The sequence below is a fragment of the Osmerus mordax genome, chromosome 19, assembly GCF_038355195.1.
Source record: "Osmerus mordax isolate fOsmMor3 chromosome 19, fOsmMor3.pri, whole genome shotgun sequence".
Taxonomy (NCBI): domain Eukaryota; kingdom Metazoa; phylum Chordata; class Actinopteri; order Osmeriformes; family Osmeridae; genus Osmerus; species Osmerus mordax.
In genome coordinates, this window is record NC_090068.1 from 9,930,626 (window position 1) to 9,952,027 (window position 21,402).

The window sequence follows — 21,402 nt, forward strand, 5'->3', positions numbered from 1 at the left end:
TGAGGTGCCACGGTCCCAGAGGAGGGACAACCAAGCGTCCGTGGAGAGGAATGACCTTCTGGGGTCTCTTCAACTATTCTGGTGAAACAAAGGAAGGAGCATCGTGGGGGGGAAAGGAAAGCGTCATGTAGATGGCTGGGGCCTCCGGGGCGCAGGAGAAGCTCAGGGAATCCTGGGTAAATCAGGAGCCTTCTCTCTGCCCGTGCTGCATCTGCTCCTGAATCCTCTCCAGCACCTCCTGCATCCTCCTCAACTTGGGGAAGAGGGACGGGGAGAAAGGAGGCAAAGTTATGGCACATTTTCCGATGCTACGCGGTATCGGCTGTTATTTGATATGGTATGTACTGTATATATTGTACATGTAGGACCATAGCATATAGTATTAGTGTGTGACATTGTACATGTGTGCATGTCTCACCTCTTCATCTTTCTCCAGGATGAGCTTCTCAGTCTCACTGTCAACAGGAACCAGAGGAAGGGGGAAGTCAACCGCGCTCTCTCTCTGAATCCTGTCCCGCAGACTGCCAGAAACACAAACAGGAAATACACATAAAAATAAATGAAAAAACCTGTCAGGTAGATAACAACACATCAGATGTCTCTGGGTATTCTTAGGTACTCCTGTCCGTCTGAACACGAGTGTGTGAGCGTCTGAGAGAGTGTCCTTATGTACTCCTGTCCGTCTGTGTGTGAGCGTCCCAAAGAGTGTTCTTATGTACTCCTGTCCGTCTGAACACGAGTGTGTGAGCGTCCCAGAGAGTGTCGGCCCCCACCTGCGCTTCCTCTCCTGAACCACCATGCGGGTCATGTTCTGGATGCACTGGGCTCTGTAGTTCTCGTAATGCGTCTCCCGCGTCACGTCCTTCAGGTCCTGCATGTGTGTCCTCACCAGCATGTTCCTCAGCATCAGGAAGTCGGAGTGAGCTGGGTTCTCCACTGGCAACACAGCAACACAGCGTTGTTAGTTCACAGTGCTACTGGAGTAGGTCACCCACATCAACTCTCCAACCATGATTGTAGGACGGCTGGTCCTTAGTCGTACCATCTACTACTCCCCAGGGATAGAGACGGCCTCTGAACTTTCGGCCTTGACTCTCCACCTGCAGGTTACTGCCTATTACTGCGAACGGAATACTGTCCTGCAGAGAGAGAGACAAAGAGGGAAATGCTTAGTATAAACCAGAGTCATCTAAACAGACAGATCCAGGTCTCACCTTGAGCAGTTGGTCCTGCAGTTTGAAGTCCTCGTCCTCATCAGAGTCACACTCTGGGAACTGGTAGATATTAATCCCAAAGTGTTCAATCTCCTCTCGGATCTGTGCACACACACACACAAAGAATAAGCAATCCTAACAATGCATAGATCAAGAAGATTAAGACCCCATACAGTATATCGCAGTTCCAGCATGGAACATCACATGAAGGAACGTTCCTGGTTCCTGTACCTTCATCTTCTTCTTGTGGACCTCTGCTGGTGTCAGACTGTCTGCTTTAGCCAGAATGGGGACGATGTTGACCTTCTCATGCAGAGCCCTCATACACTCCACATCCAGAGGCCTGAGCCTGTGAGGCAGCAGACAGGAATGCTATGAGACAGAGGACGTTCTCCAACGCCAGCGGTCTGAGCGTGTGCGGGCAGCGTGGGGTGTGGCGTGATTGTGCACCCTCCTACCCGTGGCCAAAGGGAGAGATGAAGTACAGGCAGCAGTGGACTCTGTTGTCCTGGATGTTCTTCCTGTTCAAGCCGCTCTCGTCTCTGAAGTACTGCTCAAACTGTTGGTCTATGTATTCTTCTATTTCCTTCCAGCTACATAGAAGATCAAATAGGTCACACGAAGGAGACTACAATCATTGTAAAGATGAAGCTGAGGATGGCATTGTCAGACACTAGGCATTTACTGTACCTCTCTGTGTTGTTCACAGCATCTCCGAAACCTGGGGTGTCTACGATGGTGAGTCTGAGTTTCACCCCCTTCTCTTCAATACCCATGCTGTGCTTGACGATGTCCACTGTCTGAGTTATCCGCTCTGCACACACACATGTGCAGTAGTTAAAGATTCTAGAAGAACTGTTAGGTCTGATGAGTTCAAAAAGAGTTCTTTTGGATGCCACCGATAGACTGGCAAGGTTAGTATCTCACCTTCTGCATTCAGCACCTTCCTATACTTGTAGAGGTCTGTAATGAACAGACTGTTGACCAGCGTAGATTTACCCAGACCAGACTCTCCTAGTGATAAGACAGGAGGGGGAAAGTGGTCTGACACTATTCTGTTATCAAATACATGAACTAAAAACAACTGTAGTACCTGTCATGGTGGAATGGTAAAATAACATGCTTGCATGTAGCTCATGCAGCTTGGATCACTCACTCACCTGCAACCAAGAGAGTGAAGGCAAAGCCTTTCTTCACTGACTTCCTGTGTACCTGGTTTGGCAGAGTTGCAAAGCCCACATACTCTTTGTCCTGGTCCTGCACCACAGAAAATAAGCAAAATAGCATGACACCAAAACCACAGAAATCCATCCTCCCTCCAGTCTCTCTACTACCCACCTCTGCAGAGTCATAGGGGTCGAAGCGGCTCCAGGGACTGCGTGGTCGCGAGGGGCTCTGAGGGTAGTCCAAGGAGCCCACAGAGGCCAGCTGGTGCCCCCGTAGCTGCACGGGCTGGAACTCTGTTTCCAAGGGGACACGGCTGGGCCGCGGAGGGGTGACTGGAGTTCCAGAAGGGTTGCACGGTGTTGGCCGAGGCAAAGGCGATGTCCTCTGGGTGTGGGGGAGTAGATCAGGCCCCATCCCAGTTGCCTCTGGTTCACAGTCGATGACGGGTGTGTGAAGGCCTGGGTGTTTCTCCCCGGAGGGAGGGGGAAGGTCCTTCATGGTGTAGGCCAGCTCTGCATCCTCTGGGTCCTCGATGGACAGACTGGACAACTGAGACAGGAGGGAGAGGTACTGGGATGAAGGAAGAAGAGGACTGGGACCAAATAATTTCACACACTTTTCTCACTTGGGTGGAAAGTATTTAGTCTTGTATCTGGGGGGGGGGGTGTGCCATCTAGAATAATATGTTTTGTGTCAGTATAAAGTAAAACATTTCTCAAATTGTAAAAGATCCTTCAATTGCACTGATTGCACTCTACTTCTTTGTGTGGTGAGCATCTCAATGATAAAACCAAGATCTTTAGGAAATTTAGATCCACCCTGTCTTTACACATCATTTTTTAACTATGATTCAATTAAATCATTACAGTGACATGGATCCAGCTGGATAAGCAGGTTGGAGACAGGCAGGGTGACTGTGCTATCAGACACCATGCTACCAGACACCATGCTACCTCATCAACTGTCTGGAAACTGGAAAGTGTGGAGTTGAATGTTAGGCCGAAAATGAGTCTGTTCTTGCTTTGGAAGGCTTTTTACTGTCCTGATTAAGTACGATATGTCAGACTATTTCTATGACATTGGAGGATTAACTATAAAACAAATTGATTCAAACACAACCGCACACATATATACTGTAAATATATGAACTTAAACACACACACAAACTGGAAACTTACATACTGAGTAACTTTACACAACATTAACAGGTCTGTTTATAAGAAGTGATGGTGGTCAATATTCCCAGTGCTCTTCCAGCAAAGCCTGTAACCCCGCCTACATGGCCCATAATCCTTCATGGTAATCATTATCATGCATGTCTTGCCTGTTTTGGATGGAGTGCCATGACCAGACTCGATGAGAACGAGCAACAGCTACCGACAATACAGGTCTAGTCAACAACAGGTCCTGTGGCCTACCTGTCAGCTTTAATTACCCACAACCCTTTGTAGTAGGCTTAACTCAACCTCTAATACTCTGATCTCCAGTAATAGGGTGGGGGTAGAAGATTTGTCTTGTTCTTGCACACATAGACTACTGTATACACATATTCTACTATTGTACAACCGACTATTCTACTACTACTACTATTATCTGTTTCGCCAAAGATCCTACCTCATGTTCTGGTAGATGTAGATATGTTACCGCAGCAGTAGGCAGTGAGGGTAAGAGTAGACATTGAATACATTTTAGTTCTACCCATTCATTTTGACAGTTTTTACTAGTAGGCTATATTTTATATTCACTTAAACATCAAACAAATGTGGCTGATGATTCCTTACGTCACGTTAATATTACTGGTATGTATATAGCCTACAATACAATGATAGGCTACATAATCTTTCTATTGGGGCATAAGCAAGAGTAGCCTACCCAATCACTTTGAACCCAATCAGAAAGTTTCAGTCTCTTTAATGGAATGCATAACTACAAAACTAGTCAAAAGGTGGGTGTTACCTTTTTTGCAACCGCTTCGAAACCTAACGGGTGATGACATGTGTTCCATGTTGGGTTGACAGTCAGGTGGTCATCGGACACGAACCAGGGGAATTCCGTATCAGTCCAAAGCGCTCAGTTGATTAAAGTTCCCTTGATTCAAATTAATTTCGTCCAAAATGTAAAACCTAAGTCGCACGTTTGCTCTTGAAAATGCAATATAAATTTTCACAAGAAACACTGGCATATATAGGCTTCGTTTCAGCACCACCTTCAGCGGACAGTGGAGCTTGCCGTGACGTGTACCACAACATTAGGGATTGGATTGCGTCAGGGACAGGTAAGGACTTCCAAACAATGTTATATATACACTACATTACCTGATCGTTGTGTTATCCAGAGCGTATCGAAATATTGAAATTATAAAACAATTACTAATTTAAATTGGAATGCTGTGTCTGAATGCAAGCATTAATTTCATATCATTTTATTATTGGTTTCCAGCTGCTGTGATCGTGTTGTTCTCATCAGTTTCCAAGACAAACACTTCAGGTTTGTCAGAATCCTAAGAAATTAACAAAACATTGGATACATTCTAAGAGAGACGCCCATCGTGTTTACTTTCTACTGAACATTTAAATGTATAGTATTAGCCTATTATGATAAACCTCAGCGCAATTATAAAACTCCTTACATTGTCAACGTTTTTACAAAGCCACTGTGCTCTGTAGTTTTCATAGTGTATTTCCTGGGTCACATCTTTCAGGTCCTGCATGTGTGTCCTCACAAGCATGTTCCTCAGGTGCACAAAGTCACTGTGGACAGGATTATCAACTGCCAACACAACACAAATCATCAGCGTTGAAAAAAGTTGAATCATGACATGATGTGGATAACTTTGACTTGTTGGTGTCCTCCTCCTCTGCACCTTCCACAACTCCCCAGGGGTAGAGACGGGCCCTGAATCTCCTGCCGTTACCCTCCACCACAGCATTACTGCCTATCACAGCAAACGGAACAGAGTTCTGAGAGAGAGGGAGGGAGGGGGAGAGCAGCAAGAATAGCATCGTCATCTGCCAACCTCAGATATCCCATCTATTAGTACAGATCAAAGAGTCTGTACTAAACAGAGCATGGCAAAAAGGGTGAACACATCTCAGATAGCTCTGGAATATCAACTGTGTTTGGGTGCTGTAGGGCTTTAAGCCAGCTCTCACTTTCAACTCTATTTCCTGTAGCTTGAATTCCTCATCTTCATCTGAGTCGCAGTCAGAAAAATGGTAGATCTTAATTTTGTACTTCTCTAATTCACTCAGAATCTACAAAAGAGGAGGGAGGGAGAGAGAGATCAAGAGAAAGGTAACCTAAACCGACTTGCTCATATCAGTCAGTAACAGCAGGGTAATAGAGTCTAACCCTGGCTTTCATCTGCGTGATTTCCATCCTAGTGAGGCTGTCTGCTTTGGCCAACACAGGGATAATGTTGACCTTGTCTTGGAGAGCTCTCATGCACTCCACATCCAAAGGCTTCAGGCTGTATCAAAAACAGAATCACATTTGATTAAATGTACATCGTATATAGGATTATTATGAAGGATGTTGTCATGTGAGTGTGTCCTAGGTGAGTCTCCTACCCGTGGCCATGGGGGGAGATGAAGTACAGGCAGCAGTGGACTCTGTGGTCCTGGGTGTTCTTGCGGTTAAGACCGATTTCATCCAAGCGGAACTGCTCAAACTTATGGTCAATGTAGTTGGACAACACTGTCCAGCTTCCCATCAAACATGAACACACACACACACGTTCTTACTCACTCTAGATCTAGGAGGCCTGAAGGAGAAGTGAAAAGAGAACTCTGATACAGTGTGTGGCTATACCATTGTAAGTTGTTCAGAGAATCTCCAAATCCTGGTGTGTCCACAATGTTGAGTTTGAGCTTCACTCCTTTCTCCTCAATGAGAACAGTCTTCTTAGTGATGGACACAGTCTGAACCATCTTCTCTGGGGGAAAAGAAAATCCTTCAGTAAGGATGCAGCCTTTGTTTTTATTAGTATACTAAACAGTTCAGTACCTGAGGCCTCAAGAACCTTCTTGTCCTTGTACAGATCAGTGAGGAACAGACTGTTGATAAGAGTGGATTTACCCAGACCAGACTCTCCTATGGGGAGAGGGAAAAGACAGGAACAAGAATGGAAAGAGAGGTTCAGAGTGGGAGAAGAGTGAAACGGAAGGAGACAAAGAAGATGACACACCAAAACAACATATATCATTAGGGTAGTTAATGCACAAAGGACTCCCTGCATCTGTCCTTACCTGCCACCATCAGAGTGAACTCAAAACCTTTCTTCACTGACTTCCTGTGTACTTGGTTGGGCAGAGTGGCAAAACCCACATACTCCCTGTCCAGGTCCTGCTGTGAATGTGACATATCTAGTAGGTAAAATAAGCAACATTACCAGTAACCTCCTTTTCAACATGGAATGTGGTTGCATCACCTCACTGGAGTCATAGGGGTCGAGGCGACCCCAGGGGCTTTTGGGTCGAATGGGGGGGCCCTGGCTATCTGAGGAAGTAATGTAAGTTGTCTCCGGCTCTCCTAACACAATTGTGCTGCTTTTTTGGAGTTCCATAAGGAAACTATAGGTGTCATCTGTGGAGAGGTTTGAGTACTGGACAGAGGAGACGAAGGGAATCCATGGTGGGAGTCTTGTTGATTGACAAACATTAAATCCTTGATAAACAGTAGCTTTATTCTATGCAACTGTCCCTACTTGCCTTACCTCGCTTTCTGTGGTATTGCAGGAGTGAGGAGAGGATTGAAAGCAAATAGATTAACATCAAGCCTGGCTACCAATTCGACCTGGTAGGCTACTGTCGTAAAAAAAAAAACAATGTGACCCTTTTGGTAAATAAGCCTATAACATCACTACAGTACTGGCCTCTCAAGGCTCACGCATTCACCGTGAGACTCACGCTTTTCAGATTTACATATTCTAGACAGCTTACCACTAAAAACTCCTTCGGTCTGTGTACCTGGGTTGAAAACGGTAAGGTAAGATGACTAGCCTAATCATAAACACGCAAGCTAGCTAGCTAGTTAGTGCTAGCTAGTATGTTGCGAATGTGTCTTCGTTCTACTGTATTCTCTTGGACAGGCTACTGTTGTCTAACGTTAGCTCTACTTGCTAGCCACCAGCATCATTTGGCTATCGGTTTGCTTGATTCAATTGAATAAGAAATACGTCTTAAGAGAACGTATGAATACATCTACTAATACTAAACTTAAAATAAAATAGTATGTTTCAAGATTAAGTGTAATAATTTAGCTACCATGTTCGGCCTTCTGCATCCTTATCCTTAGCACCCCTACAACGGTTTAAAATTCGAATCCATGAAGCTCGCGAACTCGAATCTTTTCAATTTGATCAAACAAAACTCAGATTTAATTTAAATGTCTTATAGCTTACATACATCATAAAAAAACAAAGACACGAAAAAAGCTAAAGCCCAGTTGAAAAATGTTGGCAAATAATATGAAATATAATCGTTCACAGCTTTATGTAAATTTCCATATAAACACAGTAAAGTTAATGAAAGTCTGTATAGCCTTAAATTATGACACATCTAGCTACTGTGTTGATGTAGATAACATTATTAATAAAGTATCAGAGTTAAAAGCCATCATTGTGTGAATTTAAACCAAAAATGGACACAGTCTTGAAGTAAGTCTCTCATGGAGTCATAGGAATGAGCTTTCTTCTGTGGTTCTGTCCCATACCACCCGGCATACCCTCCTGGGTCTATGGACTCGGCTTGGCAGTGGGCTAAGAATGTGTTGTACCGGGCCATGTTGTGGTGTGTTTGGTACTGGTTGGTTATGGTTGTGTTCAAAGCTTTTTGAACAGTCATGGTTAAGGTCTTGGTTCATAGACTGCAGTTGTTTCTGGGAGCTGTTGGTTTGTGAGTCATTGGTATCTCCATCCAAAGTGTGGTTGTGGTCAGGGCTTTGTCTATTGTTCTGGAGTTCTGAATCACTTTGCATGGGATCATGATTTTGAGAGCTGTTGTGGTTTTGGGGCTCCAAGCAGTTGTTGTCCATGGAGTGGCTGTGCTTTATGCAGGTTTTCTGGGTCTTTGAGAGGTTGTGCTCTTGGGCTGGGTAGTGGCCCTGGTTGTCAGAGCGGTCATAGAGCTGCCAGAAGGCATGGCGTACCTGCTCCAGTTCAGACAGGAGAGACAGTCCAATGTCCAGGTGCATTAACAGGTTCTCCAGCCACTCATCCAGCTTAGCAAAGGAGGGACTGAGAGACAGAGAGGCAGAATGGAAAGAAAGTTAAGAGAAAGATAGGTAAAAAGGCAAAAGGCAAAAGTCAAATGAATATAAGATCAGGCAGTGAGTGGAAAGTGTATCTGGACAGGTGTTTGTTGATGGATGTTTACCGTGTATCTGCTTCCATGTCACAGCAGAGCGCTGCTAGGGGTAGGAAGGAAGAGGGGCACTCAGGGTGGTGGTACTGCTCCAGAAAACCTGGGACATTTAGACCAAAATCTTGGGTCCTTGGAAGGTAGTCTGGGTCAGCACTCACTCTGCCTATCACCTGTGACAGAGAGCGACAAGTGGCAGAACAATAGGAAACCTTTAATATGAATCAAATTACAGTATGTGGTTCATCACAAAATGACACTCATGCGTAGATACAATTACTTTTAGATCAGCTTTAGCTGCTGCATCTAACTGTATATTGGCTTTAGCTGTATTTCATGCCCAATGTAGATGTTGCTGAACTTCTACATACCTCACACAGCATGATGCCAAATGAGAAAATATCCACCCGCTCATCATAGCTCTTTCCTGGGACACAAAGCAGAGAAGTTCAAAGAAATATCTTAACATCAGAACATTATTCCCAAAGACCCTTCGTCGCGTTCATCCCTCACCATGAATCATCTCAGGAGCCATCCAGTAAGGGTTTCCAACCACGGTGTATCTCTTCCTACGGTCTGGCTTACGGAGCTCAGACACTCTCCCTACTGAAGTTCTCCCCAAAGAGGGTGCCCTGCCCTGGTTCCTCTCCTCCACCACCAGCCTGGCCAGGCCAAAGTCTGCCACCACCACACTCTGGTTCTGAGTTCAGACAGAGGGATTTACAGAGATTTACTGAACTTCCTTACACAGTTTTCTGGGTTGTAATACATGGACAGTTTAACTGTCTTCTGTGTTCCTGTCCTTGAGGGATGTGTAGCTCACCCACTCACCTCTCTAACAAGGCAGTTGTGTGAGTTGAGATCACGGTGGATGACGTTCATGGAATGTAAGTACGCCTGAGAGAAAACGAGGAGAGAGATATTGAGAGAAGAAGCAGAGGGGAAAGAAAAGTCTGGAAGAGGTAGAATATGACAGACAATGGAGAATGACAGGAGATAAGTGAAACCTTTCTATTAAATAATAAAGCATCCAAAATCCCCTAATGTGTCAAGAGAGACTTACCATTCCAGCAGCAATGTCCTTGGCAAAGCTCACTCTAACTCTCCAGGGGAAGTCACTGTCCTAGACCATTGAATATGTAACATAATTAGTTCTCCAACTACCAGCTCGCTATTCAAAGAGTGCATTCACAAACACATTGGCCCCTAATACTAGTATGTAATCCTTGTTTTTAGACGCATATTCACACACACATACACATCCTCTAACCATTTTATTGATGGTTTCTCGTAGAGTCCCTGCTTGGACGTACTCGGAGATGAAGTTCAGACGTTTATCTTTGTAGAGTAGCCCGATGAACTTAAGAACATTGGGGTGGTCCAGACATCTCATGACCTTCACCTGCACACAGGTGGCAGGAGTTTAGTCTATCTTCTTTCACATCCCTATACAATATATCATAATTATAATTACAATCATTATAATGTGATGATCTCATGAATAAATCCGACAAGACTGTGGATCGTTTCACCCACCTCCTTGAGGAAGGTCTTCTGTGTCTCCTCATCAAAACGGATCAGCTCCTTCATCACCATCACCTCCCCTGTCTCCTTATGTGTCACCTTCAGAACACACACAGTGGGGTTGTCACACTGTACTTGGCATGCAGTGTCACAAACGTATCTTTAAATGGTACACTGTCATCTTGCAACAAATTACAGCACTTTGGTCGGCGTTGGCTGTTTTAAAATGTGCTTTATATATATATCCCCGTAATACGTTTTACGGCTGTTATGCTAATGGTATGTCATCCTCATCTTTCTTTGTGGTGGGCTGTGCTGTACCTTGATGGCCTGCCCAAAGCAGCCCTTGCCAAGCACTTCTCCATGGATGAGGTCCGAGGCTCTGAAGATTCGGTGGGCTTTCTCTACAGAGTCCACACGCAATGACTCAGAGCGAGCCATGTCCCTCCGCTGAGACTGCAACGGCATAGCACCCTGAGAAAGGGGGGACTTATCTATACTGCAGCTACGTCTGAGAGAGAGCCAGAAAATATGTGTGTGCGTGAGAGAGGGAGGAAGAGAGGGTGAAGGTTTTACTAAACGTGTAACTTCTTTACATTTACATTTAGTCATTTAGCAGAAGCTCTTATCCAGAGCGACTTACAGTAAGTACAGGGACATTCCCCAGAGGCAAGTAGGGTGAAGTGCCTTGCCCAAGGACACAACGTCAGTTGGCATGACCGTGAATCGAACTGGCAACCTTCGGATTACTAGCCCGATTCCCTCACCGCTCAGCCACCTGACTTCTTTAGATCGCTACCAATCTCTCTTTCTGTGGGTGGAGTCACTCAGACTTACAGGATGTGTCTGGAGCGCATTCCCGTGAGTCCCTGGCCATGAGTCGGTGAACGGCTGAGTCTGATTGGCTCTTCCGTCTGTTCCTCTGGGTTAGGCTCCTCCTCCAGGCTGGGGAGCTTGTGGGAACTTTTGAGGTTGTCATGGACACACGAGTCAGTGCAGGGGCTGGTGTCCTGGGCGACCGCGGGGGGGAGAGGATCTCCAGAGGTAGAGGGGTTGTGCTCTACCGTCAGCTGAACTGGGCGATCTGTGTCTTGGATTACGTGCTGTATCTGGTGACAAAGCCATGTATGACGTAGGCTTAGCTTTGTATCTTTGAACTGTCATGGAAGGTGTACCTGCATAGGGGTTCAGTTGTGGATGCTTACCTCATCCAGTGAAATATTTCGGACTGGAGTGCCGTTTATTTCTAAGACCCGGTCACCAATGTGAATGGAGGTAAGCAGGTCAGAGGTCAGAAGAGCTCCGCCCAACCTGTAGAGGGGAGAGTGAAGGGAGGGATAAGTTCATTTAGTTTGAGTTAATTCAGTTAATTTGTCAATACAGTAAATATTCAGGGCAGGGTTTTTCTCTCAGACTGAACCAACTCACTCTGTCACCTTGACAACCGTCCCCTCCTTTTGACTGTGATCCGTAGACACAGCCAGTCCTCGGCGACCGATGACAGGGTGAGGGAGAGACACCAGCGCCACTGTGTGGTGACTCCTGGTCAGGGGCCCGCTCAACCCTTTCACAGGGGAACCCCTTCCCTGGCAGTAACAGTGACCACTACAGAACAGGTTAGAAAGAGGAGGGTTTAACATCTGTTTCTATTATAAACACCCCCCTCTTGATTTCCTTCACCAGACTGACCAGTAGAGTTTAGAACGTTCCACAAGCGTGTAAGTGTCTCCGTCTCCAATAAACATCCCGCAGTTCATACAGGTAAAACACTCAGGGTGGAACTTCTGTTCTCCAGCAACCTACAAAGAAGAAGAAGAAGAATAGAGAGGGAGAGGGAGAGAGAGAGAGATAGAGAGAGAGAGAGAGAGAGAGAGAGAGAGGGTCAATCTATTCTCAGAATGTTTTCAGAGGGAAATCCTCTGCTTTGAAACCTGGGAAAAGAGACAACTTTCGTCCTCATATCAGGAGGAAACTGGGAGTCAAGAGGAAGGGACTCCCACTAAGGGAGCCTAATGTCAGGCTTCCTATCTGTCTGTACGTGCATACCTGCACTGTATACCAGATTCAACAACCCCACTCACTACAGTCCTTTACTCTGCGGTTAGTTTAATGGTGATACAGAAAAGTTTATTTACCTTAATTACTGATAATACACAAGTGTGTCATTTGGGTCCTGAAACCCCTTTAAAAAAATGTCAACATATCACTTACGGAAAACGAAAGAGTTCTGTGAGATCCCTAAAGAAGTATGCAGCAGTACAGAAAACTATCGAGTAGGTAATATGGAATCCGGATGTACAGCTAATCTGTTTTGGGAAAGATTATGTTTTACAGTAACTCCTTTGATGGTAATCGCTAATTAGTGAGAGTGAAATTAGGCCAATAGAAAATTTCTTTACCAATTACCAGCAGTCTGGGGTCATACGATGGGTGAAAACTGACTTATCAAGGTTAGTTTCTGTGATGTGGCATGATGTCTGGCATGATAGAGTGATGATGCGAGTATTGGAATAGGAAGGTCTGGCAGTGAGTCTCTCACCATGATGAGCCCTGTAGTGATGGCCTCCTTGCAGCCATGGCAGTGCTCCCCATAGCGGGCCCAGTAGTGTCTCTTACAGTAGAGCTTAGCCTCCCTCTCATAGTACCACTGCGACAAGATACAGCCACATTCACAGCACCTGCCAACCCCAGAGAGACACAAAGAGACAGGAGTCAGCCAGGAGTCTTATGACGCAAAGGAAGACGGTTAGAGATGACACGTAGGGGACTTCCTGTTTGGTGTTTGCGAGGAAGTGTTGGGAATGAGGTTGGTCTGACACAGGTCAAGGGAGACCCTGGGACCATGACATCCTCGAATAATCAGTGGGGTATGGACTTCCTCGGCTAAAAGTATGAAATGAAACTCGTTCATCAAACTCATGTTCTGCTGTGCCTGTACCTGATTAGATTGTGTTCTTTCACTAGTGACGAGGATAACATCTGCCAGCTAAATAAATAGGCTGTGTTATTCAGAGCATTCCAACAGGAAATCCAGTTTTGTCAAAAGAAAAGTGTAACTGTTATGATGTCCTCAGCCAATTCACTGTATTCTTTCTACTAATAGCTCAAATGTAGTCAGCAAAACCAACCTTGTAGCTTAACATCCATTCAGCACTACAGTATGCAGATCTAGAGGGACTTGATTGGTGAAAGTAATACAGTTGATGCTCCACTGGGCCCACTGAAAGGCTTGGTGTTTCCATGACAAAGCGTTTCAATATTTATGCCTCGTCAGATCCACGCTAATAAGGGGATGGTGTGGAACTGATATCAGACCAGGACCATGTTCTGTAAAAACCTGCTCTCTTATCTTTCCAACACTAGTGCCGGGGTGGGAGTAGACTTCCTGTGCAGAGTAATGTGCCATGCTTCCTCTTCTATGCTGTGTAAATGCCGTGTTTTCTTACAATGGAGAATGGATTAGGCTGTCTTACAATGAAGAATGAAATCTTTAGAGGAAGAGATAAAAATGCAGCCTTCTTCCTGTGTTGGAGACAATTGCTGACGGCTGAATGTCTTTCTCATGAAATAACAAATTACTGTAAATGTTACTTGTGCTATGAAATAAATAGTTGGAAAACGGTATTTCACAAAATACAACAAAAGACGGCTGTTAAGCCACTAGTGCACCTCTAGCTTGTTCACAGAAAACAAAGATTCATTTATAATCATGAGATTCCTCGTGGAGTGCCTCAGATAATAATTTCCCTTGGATGGCCCTAAGCACAGAGTTCCGCCTCACTCTTTCTGAGGAAATGACACATGAATTTAACACTAACAGGAGACAGCTGCAAGTTTATTTCAGTCCAGTCTTTATTTTTCTGCTTCTGGCACCAGGTGTTTGAGTCGCAGCACATCTGGAACTCTGCTTCACTGAAACATCTGGGTCAGAAACATCACTGGAATCCTCCCGGCCTTGGAATACCTTTTTTATCCCTCTCTTATTCTCTTCCTTTCAACCCAAAGTCCTTCTCCTACCTTTGTTTTTAAAGTCTTCAATCTTTCTACGCTTGAGTAAATATCTTTTTCACTCACGTACATTTTCAAACACAATGGGACCTGACCGTATTATGATGTCATGGCTAGGGTCAAATGTCATATGCTTGTGACACCCTTTCTATATCCACTCCCAACAGGACTTCCTTTTAACAGTGTTAGTCATGTACTGTAGTGTCCTGTAGCCTTTAGCTTTGTAAGTCTGCCTCGCACAATTGATAATCTATTTGCTAACTTTTCCAACCGCCATTGGTTGACTTTGAGAGCGTGATGATATTTCCTACGAATATGTGTTGTATGTGTTGACAACATTTCAGCAGTGTCTTCAGATGAAGGGATAGGCTATGTTGCAAGACAGCGAGATGTGTTGAAACACCATATGTGCTGCCAGACTTTAACGCACCACCGTGGTCCCACACGCGGACGCAAGCACACAATAGGAACAGAGAATCTTACCTTCCTTTCATTCCTCGCCGAAAACGCTGGTCCCGCCGTGACATTCCTCCCAGACCCTCCTCCTACAGACAGCTGTCACTCACAACGATCCTCTCTCACCCTCAGTAGACCAGTTAGACAGGGGAAAAACAACAGAGCAGAGGAGAGCTTGTTGTTTGGTACTGTATGGCTGATTGTGTGTGTGTGTGTTCTCTCTGACACACCAGTACTAGTAAGCTGTGTGTTTTTCCCGTTCGCTCAGGCGTTTCCTGTGTTCCGAACTCCCTCACCGCTGTCTGTGTCTGCCTGTGAGAAACAAGTCCTGACCCAGTAACATCATCCACCCAGCCCCCTCTGCTGGCCACAGACACACAACCTATCACGGACACCCTCAACCCACTCCTCCTCCAACAACTTTTAGTATGTAGACCTTCACCAGAAGGAGATAGAGTTACACTCCTTTCTCATTCAAATAGCTTGTGAGACTTCATGCTACAGAGCTGCACACAAATTCAAAATTATACTGCAGATAAACTGGCTGTGTGTTTGTGTGTGTTTGTCTTATTTTTTTAACTAAAAACCAAATCAGGCACCAAACATAAATCGGTCCTGTACCAATCAACACATGCACAAGCATAATCTCTTTATGAATGCCCCAGTTCCTGCACTGTCCTAGTGCTGGTCCAACACACTCTATTCAGACTGCAGAGGAAATACTGGCAAAGCAAAGGAGGCCAGAATTCCTACCCCAACAGAACGGGGGGTGTTTTATGTGCAAAGTCTTTATGGATGTTTAATGCAACTGCACGCTCCTTATTGAAATAGATGCAGTTATTTTTCCAGCAGCAGGGTTCTTAAAGACCTGTATATCTAAGTATAGACCCAGGCTGTAATTCATTAGAGTGGTATACTATGTCAGGAGCCAAACGGTATCTAACGACGTTAGATACAGAATGTCAGCTGAGGCCAGAAGGTCGAGAGAGAGAGAGAGAGAGAGAGAGAGAGAGAGAGAGAGAGAGAGAGAGAGAGAGAGAGAGAGAGAGAGAGAGAGAGAGAGAGAGAGAGAGAGAGAGAGAGAGAGAGAGAGAGAGAGAGAGAGAGAGAGAGAGAGAGAGAGAGAGAGAGAGAGAGAGAGAGAGAGAGAGAGAGAGAGAGGGCTATCTATTTCAGTTTGCTGAGGAGAGTCTAAAATGGTATGGCACAACAGCCAATCCCCTTACCCTGCATGTTAATTTTCAATGAATTGGGCGTTGATACTTTACGCGAGCATCAACGCCCGGTTTCATTGAAAATTAATTGGAAGCCGACGTGCATTTCGTTCTCACTTCTGTGGGGTTATTGTATTAATTGTAATGGTGACAGTGCATGTATTTGTAGTTCATTATTTCAACTGGTACTGGTATTTCAACTTTTACACTGGTAGAAATGTTCTGGTAAAAGATATCATGTGTTATACAGACTAATAGTCATCAAACAGTGCTCTGGTCATTTCTTTAATTATGAAAGAAAGTCTTACAAACCGTGTTCTGTTAAAAAGGTGCATTGTTATCTCTTTAAAAATCAGATTAAAACAACCACAGATGACAAAAACACTGATTATTTTTGACAGGGCTCAACGATATTAACACAAGGGTAAGCCCAAAACTGTGTCAAACTCAGACACTTAATTCAAATTGACATCACAGGTAATATTGGTGTCAGAGAGAATTAAAAAACAGCACAAAATAAAGCACTTGACTTTGTAACCATAGTGGAGGCAATGTTGAAAAGATTTTACAATTCAGACATACACACAATACGTATTCTTAACGCACATACAATCCTGCACAGAGATTAAATGGCAAATTGTAATATCTTTGGTTTATTTCATAATTTAAAAATCTAAGTAAACATGAACTGTCAAGTTCAGAGTGAATAAAACAAAATTGCAGTGGAGGTAAAACAATCAGAAATACGATGCTGACCTCAGTAGAGCATTGATACCCAGCTTGTGGTGAGTGTCATCATAATGTTTCCAAACATTTAGCTTTCATGAACTGCTAATGTACAAGCCAAATGTCATCATAATCATATCCTCAGTGTTGCATAAAAAAGAGACATGACACATGCACATTTTCAGACACAAACTAAACCCATATGGTTGCCCCAACACCAATATATGTTTTTAAGACACTGATAATATTTCACATATCTAACATAGCCATTCACATGATGCCAGTATCAAATAGCTTGAAATATATTATGTAAAGGCCCTACAGATGACTTCAAAAGATCCTAATATAACCTTTGCCAAAAGCTTAAGGGATGATAAGCTTCCATATTTTTAGACGTTGCTGATGCAAGATGATTATCTGAAATAGAAGAGTTGCTCCAGACTCACACTGCTTTAGAAGGTTAAGAGATCTTCAAATACACTTAAAACAGTAGCCAAAGCACTACTCTTCAGACATATCCTGATTTCTATTTCACAGTTCCCTACTAAACCAGCAGCCGTTGTCTCTGGAAACCATGGGACAGATTTAAGCACACACAAACATGTGACACATTTAAAATCCAAGGTTTTAAGAAAAACCAATGCAGCTTGTGCACCTGAAGCCATCCTGTAAATATAACCCAGGTGTCTAAGCCTCAGCAAAGGTTGTAAGTGCCAGCATACTGTACAGACAGGTTTAGGGAGGTTCACTGTAGAGGTCCTCTGTATCAGTGTTATACACAAGCAGGATTCATGGTGTGGGCTAGTAGCTGAACAAGTTAAAGTGAGTGACAATGCACATTGAAATAACAAAAACTTTGGTACAGTAGGTCAAACTCTATAAATTGGCGTTCATATCTCGTGTACAAACGAAGCAGTAGCTTCCAAGGCAAGTAAAAAAAAAATACATTCGGGATCAGGCAGTAGCACCACTTTTTAATGAGGTCACTTCCTTCTGTTGGTCTCTCACTTCCTCTTCCTGCCACAGTATTTACCCTGGCATCCAGCACCCCCTGACAGAGCAAGGACTGTGTGTTAGTGTCAGTAATACCTCTTTGAGGGACTTTCCTGTGACTGTGGCTTACATGATAATATCACGTAAATCGGTGGGCTGGTTTACCTCTATAGCCCCCTGCTCCCAGGAAGGCCTGCATGGCAGCATACTTGGCTGCTTTTGCTGCCTTGGCTGCAGGAGATAACGAGAATAAGCTGTTTTAAACTGTGACCTTATGTTTAGTGTGTTTTGACATATGAAGATGTTGCAGTAATCCCTGGTTACCACAGGAACAGACATGAACAAATGGGCTGAAACAGTCTTATTTCTATAGGTAATTGGGATATTAATTTGAAGAGATAGAAAGAGCGGAAGGAGTCAACCAAGAATAACATGTGGTGTGTGTGTATGTGTGTGTGTGTGTGTGTGTGTGGGGTGTGTGTGGTCATGACTGTAATTAATTGCACCATGTGTGCTGTGATGTTGATGCCAGAGGAGAGTATGCTTACATTTCTGTCCTCCTGCTCCGTATCCTAGAGAACCTGAAAGAGACCAACCCAGATTACTCAGAATAAAAAACTGAAGGGAATTTATCTTTTCATATTAACATCAAAAGCAAGAGAGGCATTGATGTGTTACCTGGATACCCAGGACCAGCACCACCAGGACCACCACCACCATAGCCAGTACCCCCTCCTGCAGAACAGACACATTGTAGTCAGGACCACATAGAAACTCCACCCTCCATGAGCACAACTAGCAAGATGTTGAATAGAGATTCTCCAGCTCACCTGGTAACCGCCCTGGGTCACCTCCTACTCCCCCTGCAGTTCCTGCACCAGGCACTCCTCCTGATCCTCCACCTGGAGAACAAGCAAACAACATGTTGGGCTACTCGAAACACTGGAACAAAGAACAATACTGGTGAGCTTCTCAACAACCAAGACTGGTGTCCAAGGATAGCCAAACTACTGCACACTCAGCTACGCCGATCTCTGGTTGACTGAATAATGTGCGCAGGTGTGAGCGTGCTGCAAACATACATAACAGTGAATTTAGGCCTAGAGTGCTTGTACTGTAATTATGAGCAGGGTCTGCAACATTGACATCTAGTGCTATAGGAGTTACTTGATCCCTCTCACCTGGTCTGTATCCAGCTCCACCCAGGGAGCCATACCCTGGAAAGAGGACAGATTAACTCGAAGCCTAGCCTGGTCTAAATTCAATCAGAGGCTTCATAGTGGAGCATTAACACCTGCTACACCTACACACCAGGTACCCCTGTTGGACAGGTCAACTTTGGGGGCAGCAGCTCACCTAGCCCTCCTGTTCCTGCTCCTGGTCTCGCCCCTGCTCCTCCACCTGGGGGACAGGTACAGGTGTGTTAGAGTCTAGGTCTTTTAATGTATGTGAGATGGATATGTAATAGAGTATAAATATGCCTGAACATGCACTCATTATGTGTACAGGCTGTCAAAGCTTGACTTCTTCCTCACCTGGTCCATAACCCGCACCGCCCAAGGAGCCATAACCTAGAAGTATGGAAGAAGAGAAGGGTTAAATAAGTAGGTGCAATAGCGCTTTTTTTAACGGTTATGTTCGTATATAGGTGAATTCTGAGTTGGATGAGCTCTATTGTTTATAGATTTGTGTGTGACCCATCACTATATGGACCTGATTTAGCTGGTTTCCTTGCTCCCATTCCTCCACCTCCGTAGCCACCTGGTCCAGCTCCGGCTCCACCTGGTCCATAACCACCTGGTCCAGCTCCGGCTCCACCTGGTCCATAACCACCTGGTCCAGCTCCGGCACCACCTGGTCCAGCTCCGGCTCCACCTGGTCCGTAGCCACCTGGTCCAACTCCAGCACCACCTGGTCCATAACCACCTGGTCCAGCTCCGGCTCCACCTGGTCCATAACCACCTGGTCCTGCTCCAGCACCACCTGGGCCAGCTCCAGCTCCACCTGGTCCATAACCACCTGGTCCAGCTCCGGCTCCACCTGGTCCATAACCACCTGGTCCTGCTCCAGCACCACCTGGGCCAGCTCCAGCTCCACCTGGTCCATAACCACCTGGTCCTGCTCCAGCACCACCTGGTCCAGCTCCAGCTCCACCTGGTTCATAACCACCTGGTCCTGCTCCAGCACCACCTGGTCCGTAGCCACCTCGTCCAGCTCCAGCACTGCCACCAGCTCCCCCATAGCCTGGAAGGGTAAGGTAAATAAGCTTAGTGTAAATATTAAGACCATACCCTTTAAGGAAATAAGCTGTGTAGTCTGTTTGTGAAATACTTTTGGGTGGTTTTCCAGTGCCTGTCCCTGTTCCTGCACCAGTTGGATATCTGGGACCTGAAAATAAGTAAATGTTGTATGTACTTTGATAAAATACTAAGGCTGATTTCAAACAATGATAAAGTATATAGCTTGAGGTGGAACTCACCACCAGCCCCAGCTCCACCAAAGCCTCCAGGACCTGCTCCACCAGGTCCATAGCTACCTGGACCACCTCCTAGACCCCCTCCTAGGCCTCCTCCGAGGCCTCTGCCAAGTCCTCCTGGTCCTGTTCCTAGTCCTCCAGCCCCGAGACTGCCAGCTCCACCTAGAGCACCTCCAGCACCACCCCTCTTGCTTGGTTTGCTTCCATATCCTCCAGGACCAGCTCCATAGCCCCCTGGGCCAACTCCATAGACCCCTGGTACAGCTCCAGCCCCACCTGGTCCGTAGCCCCCTGGACCAGCACCAGCCCCACCTGGTCCATAGCCCCCAGGCCCAGCTCCATAGCCCCCTGGACCAGTTCCAGCCCCACCTGGTCCATAGCCCCCAGGCCCAGCTCCATAGCCCCCTGGACCAGTTCCAGCCCCACCTGGTCCATAGCCCACAGGACCAGCACCAGCCCCACCTGGTCCATAGCCCCCAGGACCAGTTCCAGCCCCACCTGGTCCATAGCCCCCAGGACCAGCACCAAAGCCCCCTGGCCCGACCCCTCCCCGTCCCCCTCCAAACTGGCCAGGAACCCCATATCCTAAGTACAAGAGAAATGTTATCATTAACCTACTAAATTGTTTTCTCCAAACAGATGTTTGATATGCAGTAAGTAGAAACATAACAATGTAACTGTAAAAAAAACATAGAGAATGTGTAAATGTACCTTTGCCTGGCTTTCCGGATCCCTGTCCCACTCCAGCTCCCGTTGGATAACGTAAACCTAAGAAACAAGCTTTGTTGTTACATTTTCGTAATCCAAAAAGAGAACTTTTTGGGGGGTTGAACTGATTGAAGCATTTGGGCAGCCAAGATAAAAATAAACATACCACCACCGGGTAAGACAGCTCCAGCTCCTCCATAGCCTGCATTGATAGCAAGATAAATCCTTGTCAGTTAGTTGTAACTGGCAGTATAAGCAGCAAAAATATGTAACTACTGACAACAAATGTAGCTCACTTTTGCCAGGTTTGGGGGTTCCAGTTCCTACACCACCGGAGGCCCCAGGGCCAAGACCCGTCCCTCCGGTCACTCCTGTACCAGGACCTCCTCCTGCTCCTCCAGGACCTCCCCCAACTCCTCCAGGACCTCCTCCAACTCCTCCAGGATCTCCTCCAACTCCTCCAGGACCTCCTCCTGCTCCTCCTGGACCTCCTCCAACTCCTCCAGGACCTCCTCCTGCTCCTCCTGGACCTCCTCCAACTCCTCCAGGACCTCCTC

The 21,402-nt window shown here is 45.6% G+C and overlaps 5 protein-coding genes and 1 long non-coding RNA gene across 6 annotated transcripts; all 6 read right to left on the bottom strand.

Moving 5' to 3' along the window:
• Positions 1 to 2,251, bottom strand: LOC136963072 (septin-4-like). The gene is made up of 9 exons (XM_067257072.1): positions 2,142 to 2,251; positions 1,905 to 2,028; positions 1,673 to 1,807; positions 1,446 to 1,563; positions 1,215 to 1,316; positions 1,043 to 1,139; positions 780 to 936; positions 419 to 455; positions 1 to 253 (listed from the first exon to the last, which is right to left on the bottom strand). Exons 2-9 carry the CDS (start codon positions 1,988 to 1,990, stop codon positions 182 to 184), a joined length of 804 nt encoding a protein of 267 aa, XP_067113173.1. The 5' UTR covers positions 1,991 to 2,028; positions 2,142 to 2,251; the 3' UTR covers positions 1 to 181.
• Positions 2,252 to 4,965: 2,714 nt separating this feature from the next.
• LOC136963572 (septin-4-like) lies at positions 4,966 to 6,945 on the bottom strand. The gene is made up of 9 exons (XM_067257725.1): positions 6,811 to 6,945; positions 6,629 to 6,725; positions 6,387 to 6,473; positions 6,192 to 6,315; positions 5,951 to 6,085; positions 5,733 to 5,850; positions 5,534 to 5,635; positions 5,245 to 5,341; positions 4,966 to 5,150 (listed from the first exon to the last, which is right to left on the bottom strand). Exons 1-9 carry the CDS (start codon positions 6,943 to 6,945, stop codon positions 4,966 to 4,968), a joined length of 1,080 nt encoding a protein of 359 aa, XP_067113826.1.
• Positions 6,946 to 7,728: 783 nt separating this feature from the next.
• On the bottom strand, positions 7,729 to 14,994 carry LOC136963071 (LIM domain kinase 1-like). The gene is made up of 15 exons (XM_067257071.1): positions 14,756 to 14,994; positions 12,804 to 12,942; positions 11,954 to 12,063; positions 11,693 to 11,869; positions 11,470 to 11,575; positions 11,102 to 11,373; positions 10,586 to 10,775; positions 10,277 to 10,363; positions 10,011 to 10,142; positions 9,804 to 9,863; positions 9,572 to 9,637; positions 9,254 to 9,440; positions 9,112 to 9,167; positions 8,756 to 8,913; positions 7,729 to 8,616 (listed from the first exon to the last, which is right to left on the bottom strand). The coding sequence occupies exons 1-15, from the start codon at positions 14,797 to 14,799 to the stop codon at positions 8,055 to 8,057; spliced, it is 2,346 nt and encodes a 781-aa protein (XP_067113172.1). The 5' UTR covers positions 14,800 to 14,994; the 3' UTR covers positions 7,729 to 8,054.
• A 1,220-nt stretch (positions 14,995 to 16,214) lies between these two features.
• LOC136963074 (uncharacterized) lies at positions 16,215 to 18,595 on the bottom strand. The gene is made up of 5 exons (XM_067257074.1): positions 18,492 to 18,595; positions 18,340 to 18,396; positions 18,210 to 18,242; positions 17,827 to 17,892; positions 16,215 to 17,719 (listed from the first exon to the last, which is right to left on the bottom strand). Exons 1-5 carry the CDS (start codon positions 18,583 to 18,585, stop codon positions 17,673 to 17,675), a joined length of 297 nt encoding a protein of 98 aa, XP_067113175.1. The 5' UTR covers positions 18,586 to 18,595; the 3' UTR covers positions 16,215 to 17,672.
• A 363-nt stretch (positions 18,596 to 18,958) lies between these two features.
• LOC136963073 (uncharacterized) lies at positions 18,959 to 20,325 on the bottom strand. Its single transcript, XM_067257073.1, has 5 exons — positions 20,141 to 20,325; positions 19,993 to 20,049; positions 19,375 to 19,905; positions 19,197 to 19,232; positions 18,959 to 19,062 (listed from the first exon to the last, which is right to left on the bottom strand). Exons 1-5 carry the CDS (start codon positions 20,189 to 20,191, stop codon positions 19,018 to 19,020), a joined length of 720 nt encoding a protein of 239 aa, XP_067113174.1. The 5' UTR covers positions 20,192 to 20,325; the 3' UTR covers positions 18,959 to 19,017.
• A 522-nt stretch (positions 20,326 to 20,847) lies between these two features.
• LOC136963076 (uncharacterized) lies at positions 20,848 to 21,402 on the bottom strand. Its single transcript, XR_010878965.1, has 3 exons — positions 21,142 to 21,402; positions 21,012 to 21,047; positions 20,848 to 20,905 (listed from the first exon to the last, which is right to left on the bottom strand). It is a non-coding gene; the product is annotated as an uncharacterized lncRNA (long non-coding RNA).